This window comes from Pecten maximus, chromosome 8, assembly GCF_902652985.1.
Source record: "Pecten maximus chromosome 8, xPecMax1.1, whole genome shotgun sequence".
NCBI classification, from domain to species: Eukaryota; Metazoa; Mollusca; class Bivalvia; order Pectinida; family Pectinidae; genus Pecten; species Pecten maximus.
Genome location: NC_047022.1, coordinates 42,073,607 through 42,096,521, shown reverse-complemented (window position 1 = coordinate 42,096,521; position 22,915 = coordinate 42,073,607). Strand labels below are relative to the sequence as shown.

The 22,915-nt window shown below is 36.9% G+C and overlaps 1 protein-coding gene and 1 long non-coding RNA gene across 2 annotated transcripts in view; one reads left to right on the top strand and one right to left on the bottom strand.

Annotated features, from left to right (window-relative positions):
• The window catches only part of LOC117333557 (clathrin heavy chain-like), a 38,661-nt gene extending 19,978 nt beyond the window's left edge, over nt 1-18,683 (top strand). The window contains exons 3-9 of the mRNA XM_033892894.1: nt 5,759-5,861; nt 8,342-8,494; nt 8,946-9,061; nt 9,608-9,772; nt 10,256-10,372; nt 11,006-11,179; nt 11,779-18,683. Of these exons, the coding sequence (XP_033748785.1) occupies nt 5,759-5,861; nt 8,342-8,494; nt 8,946-9,061; nt 9,608-9,772; nt 10,256-10,372; nt 11,006-11,179; nt 11,779-12,003 (1,053 nt within the window). The 3' untranslated portion in view covers nt 12,004-18,683. The remainder of the gene's footprint in view (nt 1-5,758; nt 5,862-8,341; nt 8,495-8,945; nt 9,062-9,607; nt 9,773-10,255; nt 10,373-11,005; nt 11,180-11,778) is intronic.
• Nucleotides 18,684-20,190: 1,507 nt separating this feature from the next.
• On the bottom strand, nt 20,191-22,332 carry LOC117333559. Its single transcript, XR_004533929.1, has 3 exons — nt 21,144-22,332; nt 21,010-21,111; nt 20,191-20,968 (listed from the first exon to the last, which is right to left on the bottom strand). It is a non-coding gene; the product is annotated as an uncharacterized LOC117333559 (long non-coding RNA).
• Between the last annotated feature and the right edge of the window lie 583 nt (nt 22,333-22,915).

Here is a 22,915-nt window from a genome sequence, read left to right as displayed (position 1 = left end):
TCATTATACAGTAATACAGGCCCATTACAGAGCCTCATTATACAGTAATACAGGCCCATTACAGAGCCTAATTATACAGTAATACAGGCCCATTACAGAGCCTCATTATACAGTAATACAGGGTCATTACAGAGCCTCATTATACAGTAATACAGGCCCATTACAGAGCCTCATTATACAGCAATACAGGAACATTACAGAGCCTCATTATACAGCAATACAGGCCCATTACAGAGCCTCATTATACAGTAATCAAGGCCCATTACAGAGCCTCATTATACAGTAATACAGATCCATTACAGAGCCTCATTATACAGCAATACAGGCCCATTACAGAGCCTCATTATACAGCAATACAGGCCCATTACAGAGCCTCATTATACAGCAATACAGGCCCATTACAGCACCTCATTATACAGCAATACAGGCCCATTACAGAGCCTCATTATACAGCAATACAGGAACATTACAGAGCCTCATTATACAGCAATACCGGCCCATTACAGAGCCTCATTATACAACAATACAGGCCCATTACAGAGCCTCATTATACAGTAATACAGGCCCATTACAGAGCCTCATTATACAGTAATACAGGCCCATTACAGAGCCTCATTATACAGCAATACAGAACTATTACAGAGCCTCATTATACAGCAATACAGGGTCATTACAGAGCCTCATTATACAACAATACAGGCCCATTACAGAGCCTCATTATACAGCAATACAGGGTCATTACAGAGCCTAATTATACAGTAATACAGGCCCATTACAGAGCCTCATTATACAGTAATGCAGGCCCATTACAGAGCCTCATTATACAGCAATACAGGAACATTACAGAGCCTCATTATACAGCAATACAGGAACATTACAGAGCCTCATTATACAACAATACAGGCCAATTCACAGAGCCTCATTATACAGCAATACAGGAACATTACAGAGCCTCATTATACTGCAATACAGGAACATTACAGAGCCTCATTATACAGTAATACAGGCCAATTACAGAGCCTCATTATACAGCAATACAGGACCCATTACAGAGCCTCATTATACAGTAACACAGGTCCATTACAGAGCCTCATTATACAGCAATACAGATCCATTACAGAGCCTCATTATACAGCAATGCAGGTCCATTACAGAGCCTCATTATACAGCAATACAGGCCCATTACAGAGCCTCATTATACAGCAATACAGGTCCATTACAGAGCCTCATTATACAGCAATACAGATCCATTACAGAGCCTCATTATACAGTAATACAGGCCCATTACAGAGCCTCATTATACAGTAATACAGGCCCATTACTGAGCCTCATTATACAGCAATACAGGCCCATTACAGAGCCTCATTATACAGCAATACAGGTCCATTACAGAGCCTCATTATACAGTAATACAGGCCCATTACAGAGCCTCATTATACAGTAATACAGGTCCATTACAGAGGCTCATTATACAGTAATACAGGCCCATTACAGAGCCTCATTATACAGTAATACAGGCCCATTACAGAGCCTCATTATACAGTAATACAGGCCCATTACAGCACCTCATTATACAGCAATACAGGCCAATTACAGAGCCTCATTATACAGCAATACAGGCCCATTACAGAGCCTCATTATACAGTAATACAGGCCCATTACAGAGCCTCATTATACAGCAATACAGATCCATTACAGAGCCTCATTATACAGCAATACAGGCCCATTACAGAGCCTCATTATACAGTAATACAGGCCCATTACAGAGCCTCATTATACAGCAATACAGGCCCATTACAGAGCCTCATTATACAGCAATACAGGCCCATTACAGAGCCTCATTATACAGTAATACAGGCCCATTACAGAGCCTCATTATACAGCAATACAGGCCCATTACAGAGCCTCATTATACAGTAATACAGGCCCATTACAGAGCCTCATTATACAGCAATACAGGTCCATTACAGCACCTCATTATACAGCAATACAGGTCCATTACAGAGCCTCATTATACAGCAATACAGGTCCATTACTGAGCCTCATTATACAGCAATACAGGTCCATTACAGAGCCTCATTATACAGTAATACAGGCCCATTACAGAGCCTCATTATACAGTAATACAGGTCCATTACAGAGCCTCATTATACAGTAATACAGGAACATTACAGAGGCTCATTATACAGCAATACAGGTCCATTACAGAGCCTCATTATACAGCAATACAGGACCATTACAGAGCCTCATTATACAGCAATACAGGTCCATTACAGAGCTTCATTATACAGCAATACAGGCCCATTACAGAGCCTCATTATACAGCAATACAGGAACATTACATAGCCTCATTATACAGCAATACAGGCCCATTACAGAGCCTCATTATACAGCAATACAGGCCCATTACAGAGCCTCATTATACAGTAATACAGGACCCATTACAGAGCCTCATTATACAGTAATACAGGACCATTACAGAGCCTCATTATACAGTAATACAGGGTCATTACAGAGCCTCATTATACAGCAATACAGGCCCATTACAGAGCCTCATTATACAGTAATACAGGCCCATTACAGAGCCTCATTATACAGCAATACAGGTCCATTACAGAGCCTCATTATACAGTAATACAGGGTCATTACAGAGCCTCATTATACAGCAATACAGGTCCATTACAGAGCCTCATTATACAGTAATACAGAACCATTACAGAGCCTCATTATACAGCAATACAGGTCCATTACAGAGCCTCATTATACAGTAATACAGGCCCATTACAGAGCCTCATTATACAGTAATACATGTCCCATTACAGAGCCTCATTATACAGCAATACAGGCTTATACACGACATTGCCCCTTGTTTTTAGTATATTCTTACACTTATTGCTCTACTGATACATAGTTGATTACCTACATAAAAATCACACCTGTTGCATGATAAGAGACATGATGTGACAATTTGATGGAAGGGATAGTCCTCAGGATAAATGAAGATATACATGTATAGGTTCTTTTGTGGATGTTGAGGATCAAACAGTACCAGCAGACATGTGTCTCTTCGATGTGTATAATTCAGATCATCAGGTGTAAACTCGAGTACAATTAAGGATATAGCTGTGGGCGTCATTCTCTGTCTACTCCACCTACTTATACATATATATGCCATTTCCATTGTCTACAATAACTAGTTCTGGTGGGCTTGAGAAACGGTGAAAAAACTTGGAGGGACCACCCAGCCCAGATGGTTCATCAATCAAAGGCTGTGAAGTCGGTTTTGTTAAGTGGTATATCCATGGTTCCATTAAAATGGTGGTTTACAGCACACAGATGGGTTTCTGCTCCGGTGTCTGGTTATAGTGATGACTGATGAGTAGGAATCTTTAATAATAAAAGTTCTCTTTGTTATCATGCGGCAGTGATATCCTTTACAAGTATACATACGGCAGTGATATCCTTTACAAGTATACATACGGCAGTGATATCCTTTACAAGTATACATACGGCAGTGATATCCTTTACAAGTATACATACGGCAGTGATATCCTTTACAAGTATACATACGGCAGTGATATCCTTTACAAGTATACATACGGCAGTGATATCCTTTACAAGTATACATACGGCAGTGATATCCTTTACAAGTATACATGCGGCAGTGATATCCTTTACAAGTATACATGCGGCAGTGATATCCTTTACAAGTATACATACGGCAGTGATATCCTTTACAAGTATACATGCGGCAGTGATATCCTTTACAAGTATACATACGGCAGTGATATCCTTTACAAGTATACATACGGCAGTGATATCCTTTACAAGTATACATACGGCAGTGATATCCTTTATAAGTATACATACGGCAGTGATATCCTTTACATGTATACATACGGCAGTGATATCCTTTACAAGTATATATACATATTGGGAATAATTCAAACTTAAAGAGGTTCTCCAGATTAAATACCACCATTGGGTATTGTCATATGAGAAATAGATTTTGGTGCCATGTTTTGTTCAAGTTATGTTTAAGAAATCATTCGTATGTTCATGATATGTAAGAAGAAAAATTGATCATTTAGTCTGAATTCAAAGCATCATGAATAATTAGCATGGTCAACTAAAACCAGAAATGTGTTGGGAAAATAACTGTAAAAAAGCACATGTTGTATTGTGTAGCTTAGTGATTGAAGCAGATACCACAAAAATCACACTAAGATGCAATGATACCACAAAAATCACACTAAGATGCAATGATACCACAAAAATCACACTAAGATGCAATGATACCACAAAAATCACACTAAGATGCAATGATAAGCATCAGGTATTTAACATGTATTAAAATAAAAAAAGGGATTTGTAACTCTGTGTTTAGGTATCCGTCTTTTTCATTACCTATATAAAAGTATCAGTTGTTTTAAATTTCTGACACGTTTTAAACTGAACATTTGTTGATGGGCTAAAATGTGCATGTTGAAGTTTCAGTAAGACTTCGTTTTTATCTATTTTCAACCAAGAGAAGCTGAAGACATACATGCCTCACAAGCTTTCTCTCGTTATGTCAGGAGTTCAGACCTATTGAGAAGCCTGTAGAAATAATCTGAGAGTTATGGGCGTTTATAGGTTTCGGTGTTGGAAGGTCAGAATAAATATGATAATCATGTCATGATTATCATATCTATTCTGACCTTCATGATGTTCTACATGTATTTTTCTAGTCTAATCTTGTACCTTGTGTCTATTTTATCTGTGCTGACCATGGCTACCTTGGATGCTTTCCGAAATGCCCTCTGGTACAGTAAAACTTGTCTAAATTGCTTGCTAGCCTTATCTATGTCATATATTCATCATCTCATCCATATGTTAATTAGTACTAGTAAAGGAAAGCTATTATCAAAACTTCTTGTAAACATCTGAAGATACCAGAAAAAACTGCAAAACACATTATATGCATCATTACAGCCCCGTTTGAAACAGTGGTTGCCCAGTAGTAATCACAGTGTCTGTCCATTTGTCCAGCTAGCCTGTCGTCTGTCTGTCCGGCCATCTGTATGTCTGTCAGCACTTTTATTTTGGCCGATGTAACTCAAACTTTATACCGGCTTCCTTATTGAATGAGCTTGCTTAGAATTGCTTTTCAGCATTAAAATTTAAAGTTCACTGTTACTTAATATAAATTTGAAAATAATAAATGTGAATCTTAAGCACATTATGGTTTTATAACCTTTAAGGTCAAGATCAAGGTCACTGTTACTAAAAATGTAACTAGGATATACTTTAAAGATGATACCCTGTGATATACAGATGTGCAATAGGAATTTAAAAAACTGATAATGTTAAGGTCAAGGTCATAGTGTAATTTGTATATATGTCATTGTATGACTTGGGTTAAGTTATAGACAGACACATTGCGGGGCCCTCACTGACATGTCAGTAGTCTAGTTAGTTTAAATGAGTTCTAGATACCTATTATATGTAATGAGATATAGAGTGAAACCTGTCTAATCGAAGTCCTCTTTGTTACTTACAACCTTTTGGTCAGATTAGACAGGGTGTTGGAATGTACTAATATGATTTTCATAGTTTTTTGTCAGAAATAGAATCCTGCTATCATTTTGGATCAAACCTAGATTTTGAGGAATGAGTTTAGACGAGTTTTACAAGGACAGAGACTGCAGTACCCTGTGGTACTGGAAGATAAATAGATCAGAGAAATTTAAAATCATGTGTTTATATGTAATTACAGGTGACAGTGCTGAATCCAAAGGATGGTGTCATATCGTATGCTGGACAGACAAGTGCGGACTCCATACAGATGAATCCCACGCAGCCTGTCATTGCCTTAAAAGGTCAGACAATATAAATAGGCCACTTTCACTAGACACAAAACAGAGTCAGTCTGTAAATATCATAAAATCTGCCCTACAGTGGCTCACTCCCACATCCGTTTATAATATCTCAGATACACCTTCTATTGGATGTAAGTTCATCTTGTGATGGTGGAATGTCAGCATTTCCCTCTATATATAGAGTTATAGCCCTTTGTTTACCTAGGGTGGTTTGTCGAACGCAAGTCTTGTGTAAAGCAAGATGCCCAGATATCTGATATTGGGCCTTAAGCATGCTGGGGTGAATGACATTGACCCCAAATTCAAGGTCACAGGAATCAAATACCTGGTATGCCAAAATATATCAAAACTCAGGGGACCTTTAATGCCCATGGGCCCCTTGTTGACTTGTGTGTTTGTTGTCTTTGTGAATTATTTTTGTTACAGCATAGCTATGTGTGGTTTGCTCCATCGATTCTATTGGGAGATTTAGAGTGGTATATGCATGCCTGTTGGATTATTGGAGTTACTGTAATTACAATTCCACCATTTTATAATTGGCTACCATGGCTTACAATGTCAGCTATTGTGTGTATGGTGTATTGTTGTATACAAACTACTGAGGCGGAGGCATAAAATCCTGGCACTTTTAATTGAGAATATATGACTAGAGTTTATGATTGCTGTATCCCTGCAGTACAGACAGGAGTTCTGTCTACAATAAAATCTGGTATATTTTGTTTGGAGGTGTTAATTGGGAATAGTTACTGTTTTAGTGACCCAGTGGGAAGGTTTATGTTTAGAAGTCCTCTGGATCAGCCTGGTAATCTACTACACTAAATGTCAGGGGTGGGAGTGCTGAATTATTCATGTTTTAGGGACAGACACAGAGTTGAGAATTAGATTTGTCATTAACTGTAGGCGGTGGATTGGTGGTAATAATTGTAGAGACACTAGTCCCAGGAAATATACAATAAATATATCACCCATGTGACCAGGAAACCCATGTGACCAGGAAACCCATGTGACCAGGAAACTCATGTGACCAGGAAACCCATGTGACCAGGAAACCCATGTGACCAGGAAACATGTGTGACCAGGAAACACGTGTGACCAGGAAACACGTGTGACCAGGAAACCCGTGTGACCAGGAAACCCATGTGACCAGGAAACCCATGTGACCAGGAAACATGTGTGACCAGGAAACCCATGTGACCAGGAAACCAATGTGACCAGGAAACATGTGTGACCAGGAAACCCATGTGACCAGGAAACCCATATGACCAGGAAACACATGTGACCAGGAAACACATGTGACCAGGAAACACATGTGACCAGGAAACCCATGTGACCAGGAAACCCATGTGACCAGGAAACCCATGTGACCAGGAAACACGTGTGACCAGGAAACCCATGTAGTCAGTGGTCAGGTTACTCATGTTTTTAGTGGTCAGGTCACCAATGTGGTCAGTGGTCAGGTCACCCATGTGGTCAGGTAATCCATGTGGTAAGTGGTCAGGTCACCCATGTGGTAAGTGGTCAGGTCACCCATGTGGTCAGGTAATCCATGTGGTAAGTGGTCAGGTCACCCATGTGGTCAGTGGTCAGGTCACCCATGTGGTCAGGTCATCCATGTGGTCAGTGGTCAGGTCATTCATATTGTCTGTGGTCAGTCATCCATGTGGTCAAGTAACCCATTTGGTCAGTCATCCATGTGGTCAAGTAACCCATTTGGTCAGTCATCCATCTTGTCTGGTAACTTGCGTGTCAGATCACCCATCTGGTCAGATTACCAGTGTGGTCAGACTACCCATCTGGTCAGATTACCAGTGTGGTCAGACTACCCATCTGGTCAGATTACCAGTGTGGTCAGACTACCCATCTGGTCAGATTACCAGTGTGGTCAGACTACCCATCTGGTCAGATTACCAGTGTGGTCAGACTACCCATCTGGTCAGATTACCAGTGTAGTCAGACTACCCATCTGGTCAGATTACCAGTGTGGTCAGATTACCAGTGTAGTCAGACTACCCATCTGGTCAGATTACCAGTGTAGTCAGACTACCCATCTGGTCAGATTACCAGTGTAGTCAGACTACCCATCTGGTCAGATTACCAGTGTAGTCAGACTACCCATCTGGTCAGATTACCAGTGTGGTCAGACTACCCATGTGGTCAGATTACCAGTGTGGTCAGACTACCCATCTGGTCAGATTACCAGTGTGGTCAAAATGTGTGATGCCAGAAGGATGTGGAGTAGTGTCATGCTGATATATATTAAAGTAAACTTTCCATACATCTAGCCACTTATTAATCTACTTATTGCCAAAATTATAACTTAGATGTATCATTATTGATATGGTTCAACTACAGACCAGTGCTTTGCTTTGGTTTGTCATTTGAAGCAAAATGTTGAAATATGTTTTAATACTAATTCATTATGTATTTTATGCTGTATATCAAAATAAAAATGTATATGTATGTAATTTGTTATTTTACAGCTGGGCCACGTTTTGAGGTGTTTAACTTTGACACCAAGGTGATGATCAGTAAGACCAAGATACACGAACCTATTGTGTTCTGGACATGGCTCAACTCTGACATCATCGCCATGGTGACCGACACAGTCATCTACCACTGGGACCTCTGGCAGAGTAAGTTCACACCAGTATAGATGTTGACAGAGCATGGTGATGTTGGTGTATCCATGGCCAGTATGTACTGGAGTACAATGTGGTTCAAAGTAATGGTGGTCTTATTACTGGGCATGGGGTGCCAGATAAATATAGTATCTATTCATGTCAGGAACACTCCTGAATTTATAACACTCAGAGACTGTAGGATTATATAAGTACATAGTTTTAAAAATTAATCCTCGTTTGAAACTGTCATTTCTGTTGGCTAAGAAACTAGTTGTCATCACATCCCATAAATATGATGCCACTGTTTGTAAAACTGCTTGTGATTGGCTTTAACTGCTTTGTATTAATTCCTTAGAGTCTGTTCATAAAAAAAGGAAAAAATGTTTTGAAATAATACTGGTAAGTTTATAGGTTTGAGATGAAAATAAAGTAATAAATTTGTAATGTGTTTGTTCTCTAACAGATAATCCTCCGGAGCGAGTCTTCAGTCGTCACGCGAGGCTTACCTTCAGTGAAATCATCAGCTATAAGGCTGACCCCAGCCTCAAGTGGTTAGCTGTCACAGGACTGACACCAGAGGTCAGTTCACACTTACATGTTACAACATGTTGATATGTTTTGTTCAAAATATCTGACGGGGATTTTATCACACACCACCAAACCAACTTAATAAAATGTAGTCAAAATATCTTTTCATGAGAGTATGGTATGGGATGTAATGGGATATAAGTTTCACTTTCTTCCATCATTTTAAGTCTCACAGCAGGAAATGTGTTTCGTCTAGTTAAGCATCGTTGTTATCCGGGGGTATACGTATTTTGGTTATCCTGAACCATTTTACACAGTACCCAGATCTATAGACATTGCCTCTGGCAGAAGGTAAATGTTAACTAGGATCTAAATAATAAGGAAGAGATATTCTGTATTTAATAAATAAATGGTTTTTAATAAATAAATCATTAATCTGAAACTGAAGAGTTACTCAAAGATATAAAATGGAAATCCAAATGTATTCTGAACAAAAAGTCTGTATAAGTTTTCAAGAATTGGAAAGATTCCTCATATTGTAATAGTTATATGTTGGATATGAATAATTCTTCAGTAAAAACACCATATTTATTACAGGAGAAGAGGATCTCGGGGATGACACAGCTCTATAGTGTTAGTGATGACATCACACAGTGTATCAGTGCCCATGCTGTCAGCTTCTCCACATATCACTATGACGACAATCCTTCTCAGTCCACCGTCATGTGTGTAGCATCTAGAGAGAATCATGACCATGGCAAGGTCAGTTTTTCTGTCAAATTTTGTCGCAAGATTTGGAGATATTTACTTGTATATTTTTGCCAAAATTTCATTGAAATTTAGATTGTATTGTATATTTATTATAAAGGATAAATTTGATTATAGGATTTAATTTCTTCAAAACCCTGAGATTTCATCACCCAGAATTATGCGGAGGCTGCTTATATAGGCTTTAGCCTGTTGTCCAATACTTACTGAATTTGTTATTCAATAAAATCTTTGTGAAATGAAATCTGTGAAATGAAATCATAAAAAATAATCTCTGTTCTTCACGACTATAAGACAATATCATACAGTATGTTACCTTGACAACCAGTTCAATATTCTGTCTTTGGAAGAGTACAATAACATCCAACTATATTTGGCAATGTAATGTGAGAAGCCATATATCTTATCCCATATATGGAAATCTGTGAGATTAGCAACACGAAATAAACATCTGACTCTGACAAACTCTTGTAACAGGTTCATGTGATAGAGCTTGGGCCTTACAAACAGGGTAACTTTGCACCACGGAACAACTATGACCTCATACAGTACCTTGATGATGCAGATCGTTATGACTTCCCAATATCTCTGCATGTAAGTATTGAACAAACTGTGTGATAGAGAGTTCCAGAGTCAAGGCTATGGGAAGTGGATAGTTCTACACTGTATAGGTGTCATTGTGTCTTTATGGCCTGTATCTGTTGGGGGAATAAACTTAATATCATCATATAGATACACCTACTTTACAAAATACACTACGTTTGAATATTCATTTAGTAAATAATAAAACAATTAGCTAAACTAAATATCCTAAGGGTTACTATTTAATGTTAAAATTAATAAATCCTTGTAATTATTAAGGAATTACCTCCCCTGATACCCTCACCAACCTTTCATATATATATATAGGTCTATGTTTGTTTACCATCTGTTAATTATAAGGAAAGGACTACGATAGGCTATGCCTGATGTCCAATCCTATTGACTTAACATCATGTCAATGAAATATGTTGAAATTGTTAAAAAAAAATTGTGTTTACACTAAGTGATGTTATTTTTAAGGGATTTTGTTTCATTCTTATATAAAGTAGGATAAAATAAAACAAAAATAGACACATTGAAATGATGCTTATAGAGTAAATTAATGTTCATTTCATCTGGTTTGGTTTTTGATAAAACCAATAAAATTTGAACCATAAAGAAACATTTATCTTGTTTATAATCTAGGTGTCCTGTAAGTACGGCCTGCTGTTTGTGATGACTAAGTACGGATATCTCTATTTGTGTGACATGGAGACAGCTGCCTGTCTCTGTTGTACTCGTGTCTCTCTCAACGTCATCTTCACCTCCACCCTCAACACAGACTCCCAGGGTATCGTGGGTGTCACCAGGGGCGGCCAGGTACGGTACCAGATATACATTGTCCATGGAAGCTGTTTTGTTATCGATGCTCAGTAATGAGTTTCTTCATATTAAGTATAGTTCAGTTTGATCTGGTTTGTTTTGTTTAACATCTTATCAACAGCTATGGTCATTTAAGGATGGCCTCCCCTGTGTTTTGTTTAACATCTTATCAACAGCTATGGTCATTTAAGGATGGCCTCCCCTGTATGTGAGATACACGCATGCATTGTGTGTGTGTTTTGGAAGTCTAAAAAGTTCATGCTTCAACTGGTAATAGGTTTAGGTCAGTAATGATAATTAGCTACATTTGGTATATTTGAATAAATTGTATTTGATTTGTATGTTGGCCTTTGGTTATTTCAAAAACATCTGTCCAATCTGATGAACCAAATAGTATTTAAGGATTCCAGCCATAGATTTCAGAACAGCTTGTGTAGAAGGACTACAGATAAACTCTGTGTCACCAGTTTATTAAACAATTTCGTCTGATTGAGACAAATTCTGTTTCTAGATTCTCAAAGTGTTTCTGTTCTTAGATAAATTCTGTTTTTCATACTCTTACATATTTCTGTTTGAGGTAAAATATGTGTTTTCAGATTGTTACGGTTGATATCAAGAAAGATGGTTTCATCAAATATGTGCGGGACACTGCAAAGAAAACAAATCAGGCTAACCGCCTGGAGAAGGCCATTTCCATTCAGATAGACACGGATGGGGACAGCCATGTGTCCCTGGACATGAGTACCTCCTCCCAAAAACAGAGAGATCCTAATCATCATTCACTACGAGATGCCAACAGCAATATACGTGACTTAAAGTGATTCTCAGACATCAACTCTGTTGTCATGGTAAACATCAACTCTGTTGTCATGGTAAACATCAACTCTGTTGTCATGGTAAACATCAACTCTGTTGTCATGGTAAACAGCAACACTGTTGTCATGGTAAACCTCGGACCTGTTGTCATGGTAAACATCAACACCGTTGTCATGGTAAACCTCGGACCTGTTGTTGCTGTGTTAATCACTTTATTCATCACCTAATTACATTACAGTCTGCACTTTATACATGTACAGCCATGTGTGGGATTTAGGATTGGTAATATCTATATCTGCAGATGTGAGCTGACCTTTGACCTTGGTTACATACAACTATTTGTACCATTTATTGGGAAATATCAATGTGTTCATTACAGGATATTCCGATTAACTATACCACTTATGTCAGGTGACATATGATGTATGTCATACTCTGACATCAATTTCAGTTGGTTAATACCACCGCGACCTCTGACCTTGATCTCAGTTATTAACTCTAGTCAGCAGAATTCAATGGTAGCATTTCAGCATTTATTGAGCTTATTGATGTTTTAAAATGTAACAATCAAGCCTCAAATTGTTTATTAAATCTCATTAGCAACCATCAGTATCATCAATACCTGTAGATTGTTAACCCAGACCGTGAATCATCAGTCTCATTACTATGTTACATTTTAATACATTATTCCAGGAGAATCATGTTAATATTATTATCAGCAATAATGTATACCCTGAGGGTATATTACGACCCCTAAGGGTATGTTACCACCCTGGGGGTATATTATGATCCCTGGGGTTATATTACGACCCTGAGAGTATATTATGATCCCTGAGGTTATATAATGACCCCTGAGGGCATATTACGACCCTGAGGGTATAGTATGACCCCTAAGGGTATATTACGACCCTGAGGGTATATTACCACGTGAGGGTATATTATGGTCCCTGAGGTTATATAATGACCCCTGAGGGCATATTACAACCCCTGAAGGTATATTACGACCCTGAGGGTATATTATGACCCCTAAGGGTATGTTACCACCCTGAAGGTATATTACGACCCTGAGGGTATATTACCACGTGAGGGTAAATTATGACCTCTGGGGTTATATTATGACCCCTGAGGACATATTACAGCACCTGAGGGTATATTACGACCCCTGAGCTGTATTAATGACCTTTTTATATTTCAGTGGACTTAATTTAGATAAAACATATAAATTGTTGTCTCATTGCGAATTAGTCTCTAATATCCTGAATGTCTCCATTTACAAATATGTCTTAAGATTGTATATCTATGTGATGGTAAATGAAGTTACATTTCTAAATATATTCATGTCTACATAATTTTATCTTGCTTGTAACAAGCATTTTCATTAGCTTGAAATTTTATGTTATGCCAATAATGTCAAAAATGTTGTTACCATTTGTAACATTGCTTTTGATTGATTGATACAGAGCACAATAATTTTCTAAGAGAAAAGAGTCCATCAATAAAAGTTTACAGTATACAGTAATTGTATGTAGCTTGTTACACTGAATGACGACAGAGTTTGTCAGAGGAGCGATGTGTTTCAGTCTACAGTAATTGTAGGTATCTTGTTACACTGAATAATGACAGAGTTTATGGGAGGAGAGATGTGTTTCAGTCTACAGTACTTGTATGTAGCTTGTTACACTGAATGACGACAGAGTTTGTGGGAGGAGAGATGTGTTTCAGTCTACAGTACTTGTATGTAGCTTGTTACACTGAATGACGACAGAGTTTGTGGGAGGTGAGATCTGTTTCAATCTACAGTAATTGTATGTATCTTGTTACACTGAATAATATAATGTTAGTAATACATGTACACAATCCAATGAGCTTTGCAAATCCAGCCCCAACTGATATACAGTCTTATGTCCTTCACATATATATATATAGTGTACATGCAGATGTGATACATTGGAATATTTTAAAACTTGTTTGTCTCCCTTTGTAGTTATTTCTAGGTTTTATATGAATGACTTAAGTCTAGAAGTGTGACAAACCTCAGAAATAAAGACCGTAAGGTGTGTTAATTTAAGTGCTGTCTCCATCCCCCTGTGATATGGTCTGGGTTCAGTAAGCACTTATAGGCGTATAATGGCGGAATCCTGTTGTATGCCCTGTTGGTCCGTTCCTCCCAGTCTGGAAGTCTTGCCATTGTTTATGTCTCAGCCTCCAGTTGCTTGAATGCTTTGTGGCTTTAGTGAAGATTTTTCAAACTATAGTCTTGGTTAAGATGTTTGAGCATATGATGACATACATATCTAATGGATATTCTACATCCCAAAACATTTTTATAAATAAACTTGTTCATTATGGTCCTATATCTCACTATCTTGGGTGCTCAAAACTGATCTGACTGGTCTGTCAGATTTCTAATTTAGTTGGTTACCAAGGAAAACAAAAGGAGCTCACCCTATAACTTAGTTGGTTACCAAGGAAACCAAAGGGAGCTCACCCTATAACTTAGTTGGTTACCAAGGAAACCAAAGGGAGCTCACCCTATAACTTGGTTGGTTACCAAGGAAAACAAAGGGAGCTCACCCTATAACTTGGCTGGTTACCAAGGAAACCAAAGGGAGCTCACCCTATAACTTGATTGGTTACCAAGGAAAACAAAAGGAGCTCACCCTATAACTTAGTTGGTTACCAAGGAACCAAAGGGAGCTCACCCTATAACTTGGCTGGTTACCAAGGAACCAAAGGGAGCTCACCCTATAACTTGGCTGGTTACCAAGGAAACCAAAGGGAGCTCACCCTACATACACTGGACCAGTTTATGGTTACTATAGACATATTGGGTGTTGTGTACTGTAGAGAGAGTAAAACTTGTTTACTGTACAGTGGACAATTTTAATCTCTGTTACATGTATGTCAGTACGATATCTGACATACTCTCATTTAAATACAAGTTTGAATTTTATGCAGGGTTCCCACTCAGAAGTTTGTTTGATATGCATGTTAACTGTAAATATACAAATGTATTTATATGTAAGAACATTTGTCAAAACAGTATGGGCTAAATTTATTTATCGAAACACAAAAAATTGGAATGAACCTGATGGAAAAAGAATATGATACATGTTGTATGGCTAAAATAGATGGCTGTCGCTGATGGTTATTGTGGATAATTAGAGCTACATCGAATACTTGTTTCCCCTTGTTTACTACAGGAGGTGTGGAGGATTTGAACCCACAGCCTGTTAGTAGAATCTGTGCCAAATATTACGTTAAATCCAATAGACAATGGTCTGTTATAAGGATCATTGTCAGAATTTCTATATCGTGTGTAGTATTGTTTATAAGGTTCATTAGTTGCTGTAAAACATTCAGTTCATGTGGAGCCATTTATACAAAATATTTAAGTTTGTATATGTCACCAACACAGCTTTAAATCCAGAAATCCTGAAATTACATGAAAACGTATTTTGCAGGGTATTTAACAAAATATGTACTTGATAGTTTACATGATATTACAAGTTTTACTTTTATATATTGTTGATATTTCTAACCGTTATATGTTGTTGCTTTGATTTATATTTGTTGTAATCATGTCAATCCTTAGCTGGGCTGCCGATAATATCATGGTGTATAATTATGTTGGGACAGTATGTGACACAAAATCAGACTCTCATAATTAGAAACTACTGGTGTACAAGGTTTTAAAAATATCGGGATAGATTACTAAACCAGCATCATTATACTGACAACTATTTACTAAACTGGTATAATTATACTGACAACTATTTACTTAACCAGTATAATTAAACTGACAACTATTTACTAACTTGGTATAATTATACTGACAACTATTTACTAAACCAGTATTATTATACTCAACACTATTCTGTTATCCCCAATCTAATCCATACAAGCTAGATCTTACCAAAATATATCAGGATTATACACAAATTAGTTCACTCACACTTGCTGGATGTTTTAGTTGAATGCTTATTTCTTTGTGGATGTTCTTAATGCATTTATGAATATTTTAGTGTGACTGTGTTAATTGGGACTTTTTTCTAGTTTGATTTTTACATATGTACATGTATGACACACCTCTACACCACACCTGTACAACATACCTGTATGACACATCCTAACAACATACATGTATGACACACCTGTACAACATAGCTGTAGACACACCTGTACAACATACAGGTATGACACACCTGTACAACATGTATGACACACCTGTACAACATAGCGGTAGACACACCTGTACAACATACATGTATGACACACCTGTACAACACACATCTGATACACCTGCACAACACACCTGTACAGCACACCTGTACAACATAGCTGTATGACACACTTTCACAATATGCATGAACATGTATGTCACACCTGTACAACATACCTATATGATACAATAATGCTTCATTCAACAGCAATAATCCTCTTCTTATGCATCTGAAGCCATGTAATTGCTCGAAAACTTTTTTTCCAGACCCAACTTCAGAAACTCAGAAATGTGTCAGAGCAGGCTTTATTATTTCAACCTCTGCAGCATTTTCCTAGTGCCTTCAAATACACAGGCAGCTTGTAGCTTTTATTTCTGTGAAAGGTGTTTGGTTTACTGCCAGAGATTATAGTAGGAATGATAGGTGTAATTTAAGTTTATAATAAACTTTCCACAAAAAAAAAAAATAATGTTTATGGATAAATCTAGCTCTAGAGTTTGCCATTTTTCAAAATGCTGATATCAGGTATTTGGAAAATTAATCCATTAAAATCCCTATACATGTAGATGTAATGCTATGTAAAATATTTGCAATAACTTATTTCAAAATGTTATTGAGATACTTGGGCTTGAACAAATGGGCCTACATTCCAAAAAGTAGATCTTTGTTAAAAAGGAGAGGTCCCAAAATCTTCATTGATTGATCATAAACACATTTTAATGAGACAGATTTATTTTCTCGAGTATAACTGATCAAAAATATTTCTAGACGATTGATTCTTATGATCGGATCTGAGGTGCTTGTTTCAGGTTGCTGTTAGTCCTCTTAGAAATTCATTGACATAGACCCTAAGTTTACATATTTTTTTGCGAAGAAAACCTTTGTCAATATTTTGGCATGAATTGTCCATAAGAAGTATCAAACTATACTTACAGTCACTACTTCACTAAATTGTCCCTTTAAAGATATTTAGAATGGATTTATTTCTGGTAAAATCCTATAAATGTTTTTATAAACACATTTATTTACATAAATCATGTCTCAAGTGCTAAATATTTTAATAACCTTATGAGTTGTTTTTACATACATTTTAAACAATACATGTTAATTATTACAATTTAACTAAATTAAAATCATTTGTATTTGTTTATTGTGTATTTTAAACAGTTAGAAACATTTTCATACATATGTTTAAAATTTTCATTATATACCATGTTTTCAGTAGACTGTACATTTTTAGTATACTACGTGAAATTAGTATTGGTGATGAAACACAGCATTACTAATTCCTCCCTACATAATGTCCCAACATACTTTTAAAAATAAACATTTTTATATTATTTTATCTTTGCCAACCATGTTTGTTCATAATACAATAGTAAAGGAATCGCCATGGCCCTAAATGACCACAGTCATTGATGGGCCAATAAATCCCAGCAAACAAACAAACAAACAAACAAACAAATCCTCACATGGCTAGTATTACAGGGCATGGTAAGCACTGTACAGTGTTTATAATACATGGATCATAATCTAGCTTCTCCACATAGATATATACCCAATCGGTACACGACACTCAGCTTCTCCACAGAGATATACCCGATCAGTACACGACACTCAGCATCTCCACATAGATATACCCGATCGGTACACGACACTCAGCTTCTCCACATAGATATACCTGATCGGTACACGACACTCAGCTTCTCCACAGAGATATACCCGATCAGTACACGACACTCAGCTTCTCCACATAGATATACCCGATCGGTACACGACACTCAGCTTCTCCACATAGATATACCTGATCGTTACACAACACTCAGCTTCTCACATGGATATACCCGATCAGTACACGACACTCAGCTTCTCCACATAGATATACCCGATCGGTACACGACACTCATCTTCTCCACATAGATATACCTGATCGTTACACAACACTCAGCTTCTCCACATAGATATACCCGATCGGTACATGACACTCAGCTTCTCCACATAGATATACCTGATCGTTACACAACACTCAGCTTCTCACATGGATATACCCGATCAGTACACGACACTCAGCTTCTCCACATAGATATACCCGATCGGTACACGACACTCAGCTTCTCCACATAGATATACCCGATCGGTACACGATACTCAGCTTCTCCACATAGATATACCCGATCGGTACACGACACTCAGCTTCTCACATAGGTATACCCGATCGGTACACGATACTCAGCTTCTCCACATAGATATACCTGATCGGTACACAACACTCAGCTTCTCCACATAGATATACCCGATCGGTACACGACACTCAGCTTCTCCACATAGATATACCCGATCGGTACACGACACTCAGCTTCTCCACATAGATATACCCGATCGGTACACAACACTCAGCTTCTCACATAGGTATACCCGATTGGTACACGACACTCAGCTTCTCCACATAGATATACCCGATCGGTACACGACACTCAGCTTCTCCACATAGATATACCTAATTGGTTCACAACACTCAGCTTTTATGAAGATGAAAACTCCCATACAACCAGCTATCTTGTCTGGTAACTCTTTCTCAATGTAGAGGAACTTTCCTTTATTGTTTTTAGATTTGCCAGTACACTGTGTATTAAGTGATATAATTTCTGCTGTAAGTCTAATGCTTTTTATAACTGTTGGGGAAAATTTAATACATGGCTATATTTATTTACCCAAAATGACAGATTAGTAAGTTATCTCTGGCTAATGCTTCAGTATTACAAGATTTTAATGTGTAATTTGATATTTAGTATTATCTGGGGTTATGTTTTATTGTAGACCATTAACAATAACAGATATTTAGTATTATCTGTTATTATGTTTTAATGTAGACGATTAACAATAACACCGATATTTAGTATTATCTGGGGTTATGTTTTAATGTAGACGATTAACAATAACAGATATTTAGTATTATCTGTTATGTTTTATTGTAGACGATTAACAATAACAGATATTTAGTATTATCTGTTATGTTTTATTGTAGACGATTAACAATAACAGATATTTAGTATTATCTGTTATGTTTTATTGTAGACGATTAACAATAACAGATATTTAGTATTATCTGTTATGTTTCAATGTAGACGACTAACAGTGTGATATTAGACCTTATCTAGTTTCTATAATATCTTTTATTAAGTACTGTATCACGTAAGGTTCTGCAATCCTTTCAAGTTTTCATGATCTGTACATTCTTTGATATCAGAAAATCAGTCCTTGATTTCTATGCAGAAGCAAAATCTATGTGGTAGAGCTGTATAAGATCAAATGGTTTTGACCATTATGTCCTTAAGTACACAATGATGTACTGACGGTTCAACCTGTCATGTTTAAGCTGTTTTAACTCATTTGCTTACTGTTGTCTCCGTTGTCTAAGATTATATACCAAGCCCTGGTTTCATCAACATTCCCAGACTTAAGGAATTCCTTAACTTAATCTTTTACATAGAAAAGCATCATTGGATTTAAGGGGGGGGGGGGGGGGGGGGGGGGGGGGAATCTTAGATATGATACCTTACTTAAACTCTTTACTGTTTTCCGTTGAAAGATTTTAAAGAGGTTCATTAAGTTCAGGAAAATTGATGAAATTGGGGCCAGGAAAATGTTCATCACAATTTAAACTTCATATTGTTTTTTGTTTCTTATTATGAACTTACATTTGTATTCCCACTGTGAGAATGAAATAAACACTGATATGGGAATATTTAGTGAATAAGAAAAGTAGTGAAATTTCTTTGTTATATTGTAGTGTTTTGGATATAGATTTAATGATTTATAAATGATTGTATTAAAGTTTAACTTTATACTATGTGTACATGTGTGTCAGACTGGTCTCTCTATCTATAAAGTGGACAAGCTTTACATGTCTCACTAAATGATAATGCTATAACATCACTCACCTGAGATATGATTTACCTATAACATCACTCACCTGAGATATGATTTACCTACTGGTGTACTATTACATCACACACCTGAGATATAATTTACCTACTGGTATACTATTACATCACACACCTGAGATATGATTTACCTACTGGTATACTATTACATCACACACCTGAGATATGATTTACCTTCTGGTATACTATTACATAACTCACCCTAGATATGATTTACCTACTGGTATACTATTACATCACTCACCTGAGATATGATTTACGAACTGGTATACTATTACATCACACACCTGAGATATGATTTACCTACTGGTATACTATTACATCACACACCTGAGATATGATTTACCTTCTGGTATACTATTACATCACACACCTGAGATATGATTTACCTACTGGTATACTATTACATAACTCACCCTAGATATGATTTACCTACTGGTATACTATTACATCACTCACCTGAGATATGATTTACCTACTGGTATACTATTACATCACTCACCTGAGATATAATTTACCTACTGGTATACTATTACATCACACACCTGAGATATGATTTACCTACTGGTATACTATTACATCACACACCTGAGATATGATTTACCTACTGGTATACTATTACATCACTCACCTGAGATATGATTTACCTACTGGTATACTATTACATCACACACCTGAGATATGATTTACCTACTGGTATACTATTACATCACACACCTGAGATATGATTTACCTACTGGTATACTATTACATCACTCACCTGAGATATGATTTACCTACTGGTATACTATAACATCACACACCTGAGATATGATTTACCTACTGGTATACTATTACATCACACCCGAGATATGATTTACCTACTGGTATACTATTACATCACACACCTGAGATATGATTTACCTACTGGTATACTATTACACCACACACCTGAGATATGATTTACCTATTACATCACACACCTGAGATATGATTTACTTACTGGTATACTATAACATCACACACCTGAGATATGATTTACCTACTGGTGTACTATTACATCACTCACCTGAGATATGATTTACCTACTGGTATACTATAACATCACACACCTGAGATATGATTTACCTACTGGTATACTATTACATCACTCACCTGAGATATGATTTACCTACTGGTATACTATTACATCACTCACCTGAGATATGATTTACCTACTGGTATACTATAACATCACACACCTGAGATATGATTTACCTACTGGTATACTATTACATCACTCACCTGAGATATGATTTACCTACTGGTATACTATAACATCACTCACCTGAGATATGATTTACCTACTGGTATACTATTACATCACACACCTGAGATATGATTTACCTACTGGTATACTATTACATCACTCACCTGAGATATGATTTACCTACTGGTATACTATTACATCACTCACCTGAGATATGATTTGCCTACTGGTAAATTACATCACTTGCATGAGATGTAATTTGCCTACTGATCCATGTGGTGTATTAATGCAGTTAAATATGTCACAGGTCTAGGTTAAAAGAATCTTACATGGGCCTGTTTTCCTTGGATAGCAATATGTTAACCCGAGTGTTGTTGTCCAGCACAACTCTCACAGGAGAGTCGAGCTATCCCTGTTCTTGGAACAGATCCGTGTTTGATTATTTTTCTATTATACTCATCAAACTAAAAATTCCAGTTGAATGAAACATTTTTCTGCCAAAACCCCCTAAAAAAACTATGGTTGAGATGGGGATTCCCCATTCACAATTCTATGACATCAAGGATACAATACAATGACGTCATGTTGATAATTGATATCATAGTGTGTGTCAGCCGTCTTTCCCTGCCCTGGTAAATACAGATTGTCTTTCCCTACCAAAAATAGAGATTCTTCTCGGCCTGTGAAGGATGGTAGAATTGTTCTCTCTCCCATTTTTGGTCAGTATGCAGTTATAGGATAGGACTTGGTGCCTCCTCTAACTATAATTATTATAAAGTACACACACTCTATTGGTAGGCAAATTGAATACATTCTGTATTCATAGTATGTTAGAAAATTATCAGATATTATGGTATGTACAATACTGTATGTAAGTGATCTTATAACTTTTTTGTTAAATTTGTAATGCAAAATTTACAGCTATAATAAAATTTTATCAGAAAATTATGTTTTTGTTTTATTTTTATGACATATACATTACCATGGCGGATTGTGCTCAGATTAAACTTCATAAGTACAACAACCAGACAGTGACTTCTACCCAGGACCTCAAGTAGATTGAGCTTCCATGCCAGCTGAGCACCAACGATCAACCCACTGTCCATTTCTGATATAGTACTCACAATGTTTTCACTACCAAAGGCAATACTGATAGCTAGGTCAAGGTTACATGGCGCTGTTACTATATATAGGAAACCTGTCTATTGTTCTCACATTGTTCTGGGTTTTATTTGGGTGAAACTCGACAAAAATATTAAAACAAATAAATCTTGAATAAGTTTACTTTTCACGATCTCTGTCACTAATACTGTACAATAAATAGATAGAGGATATATTAATGATTAGAAAATACCAAAATAATTGACCAATCAGAAAGCCCGACATATATGTCAGCTGCGCACGAGTGAAAAATATCAAAATATTAGCCACACGAGTGAAATATATTTGGTATTACTGAAGACACTGTTAGATATTCTGTTTATTACATTTTTTATTAACGAAAAACCTACCCCGTATGCTA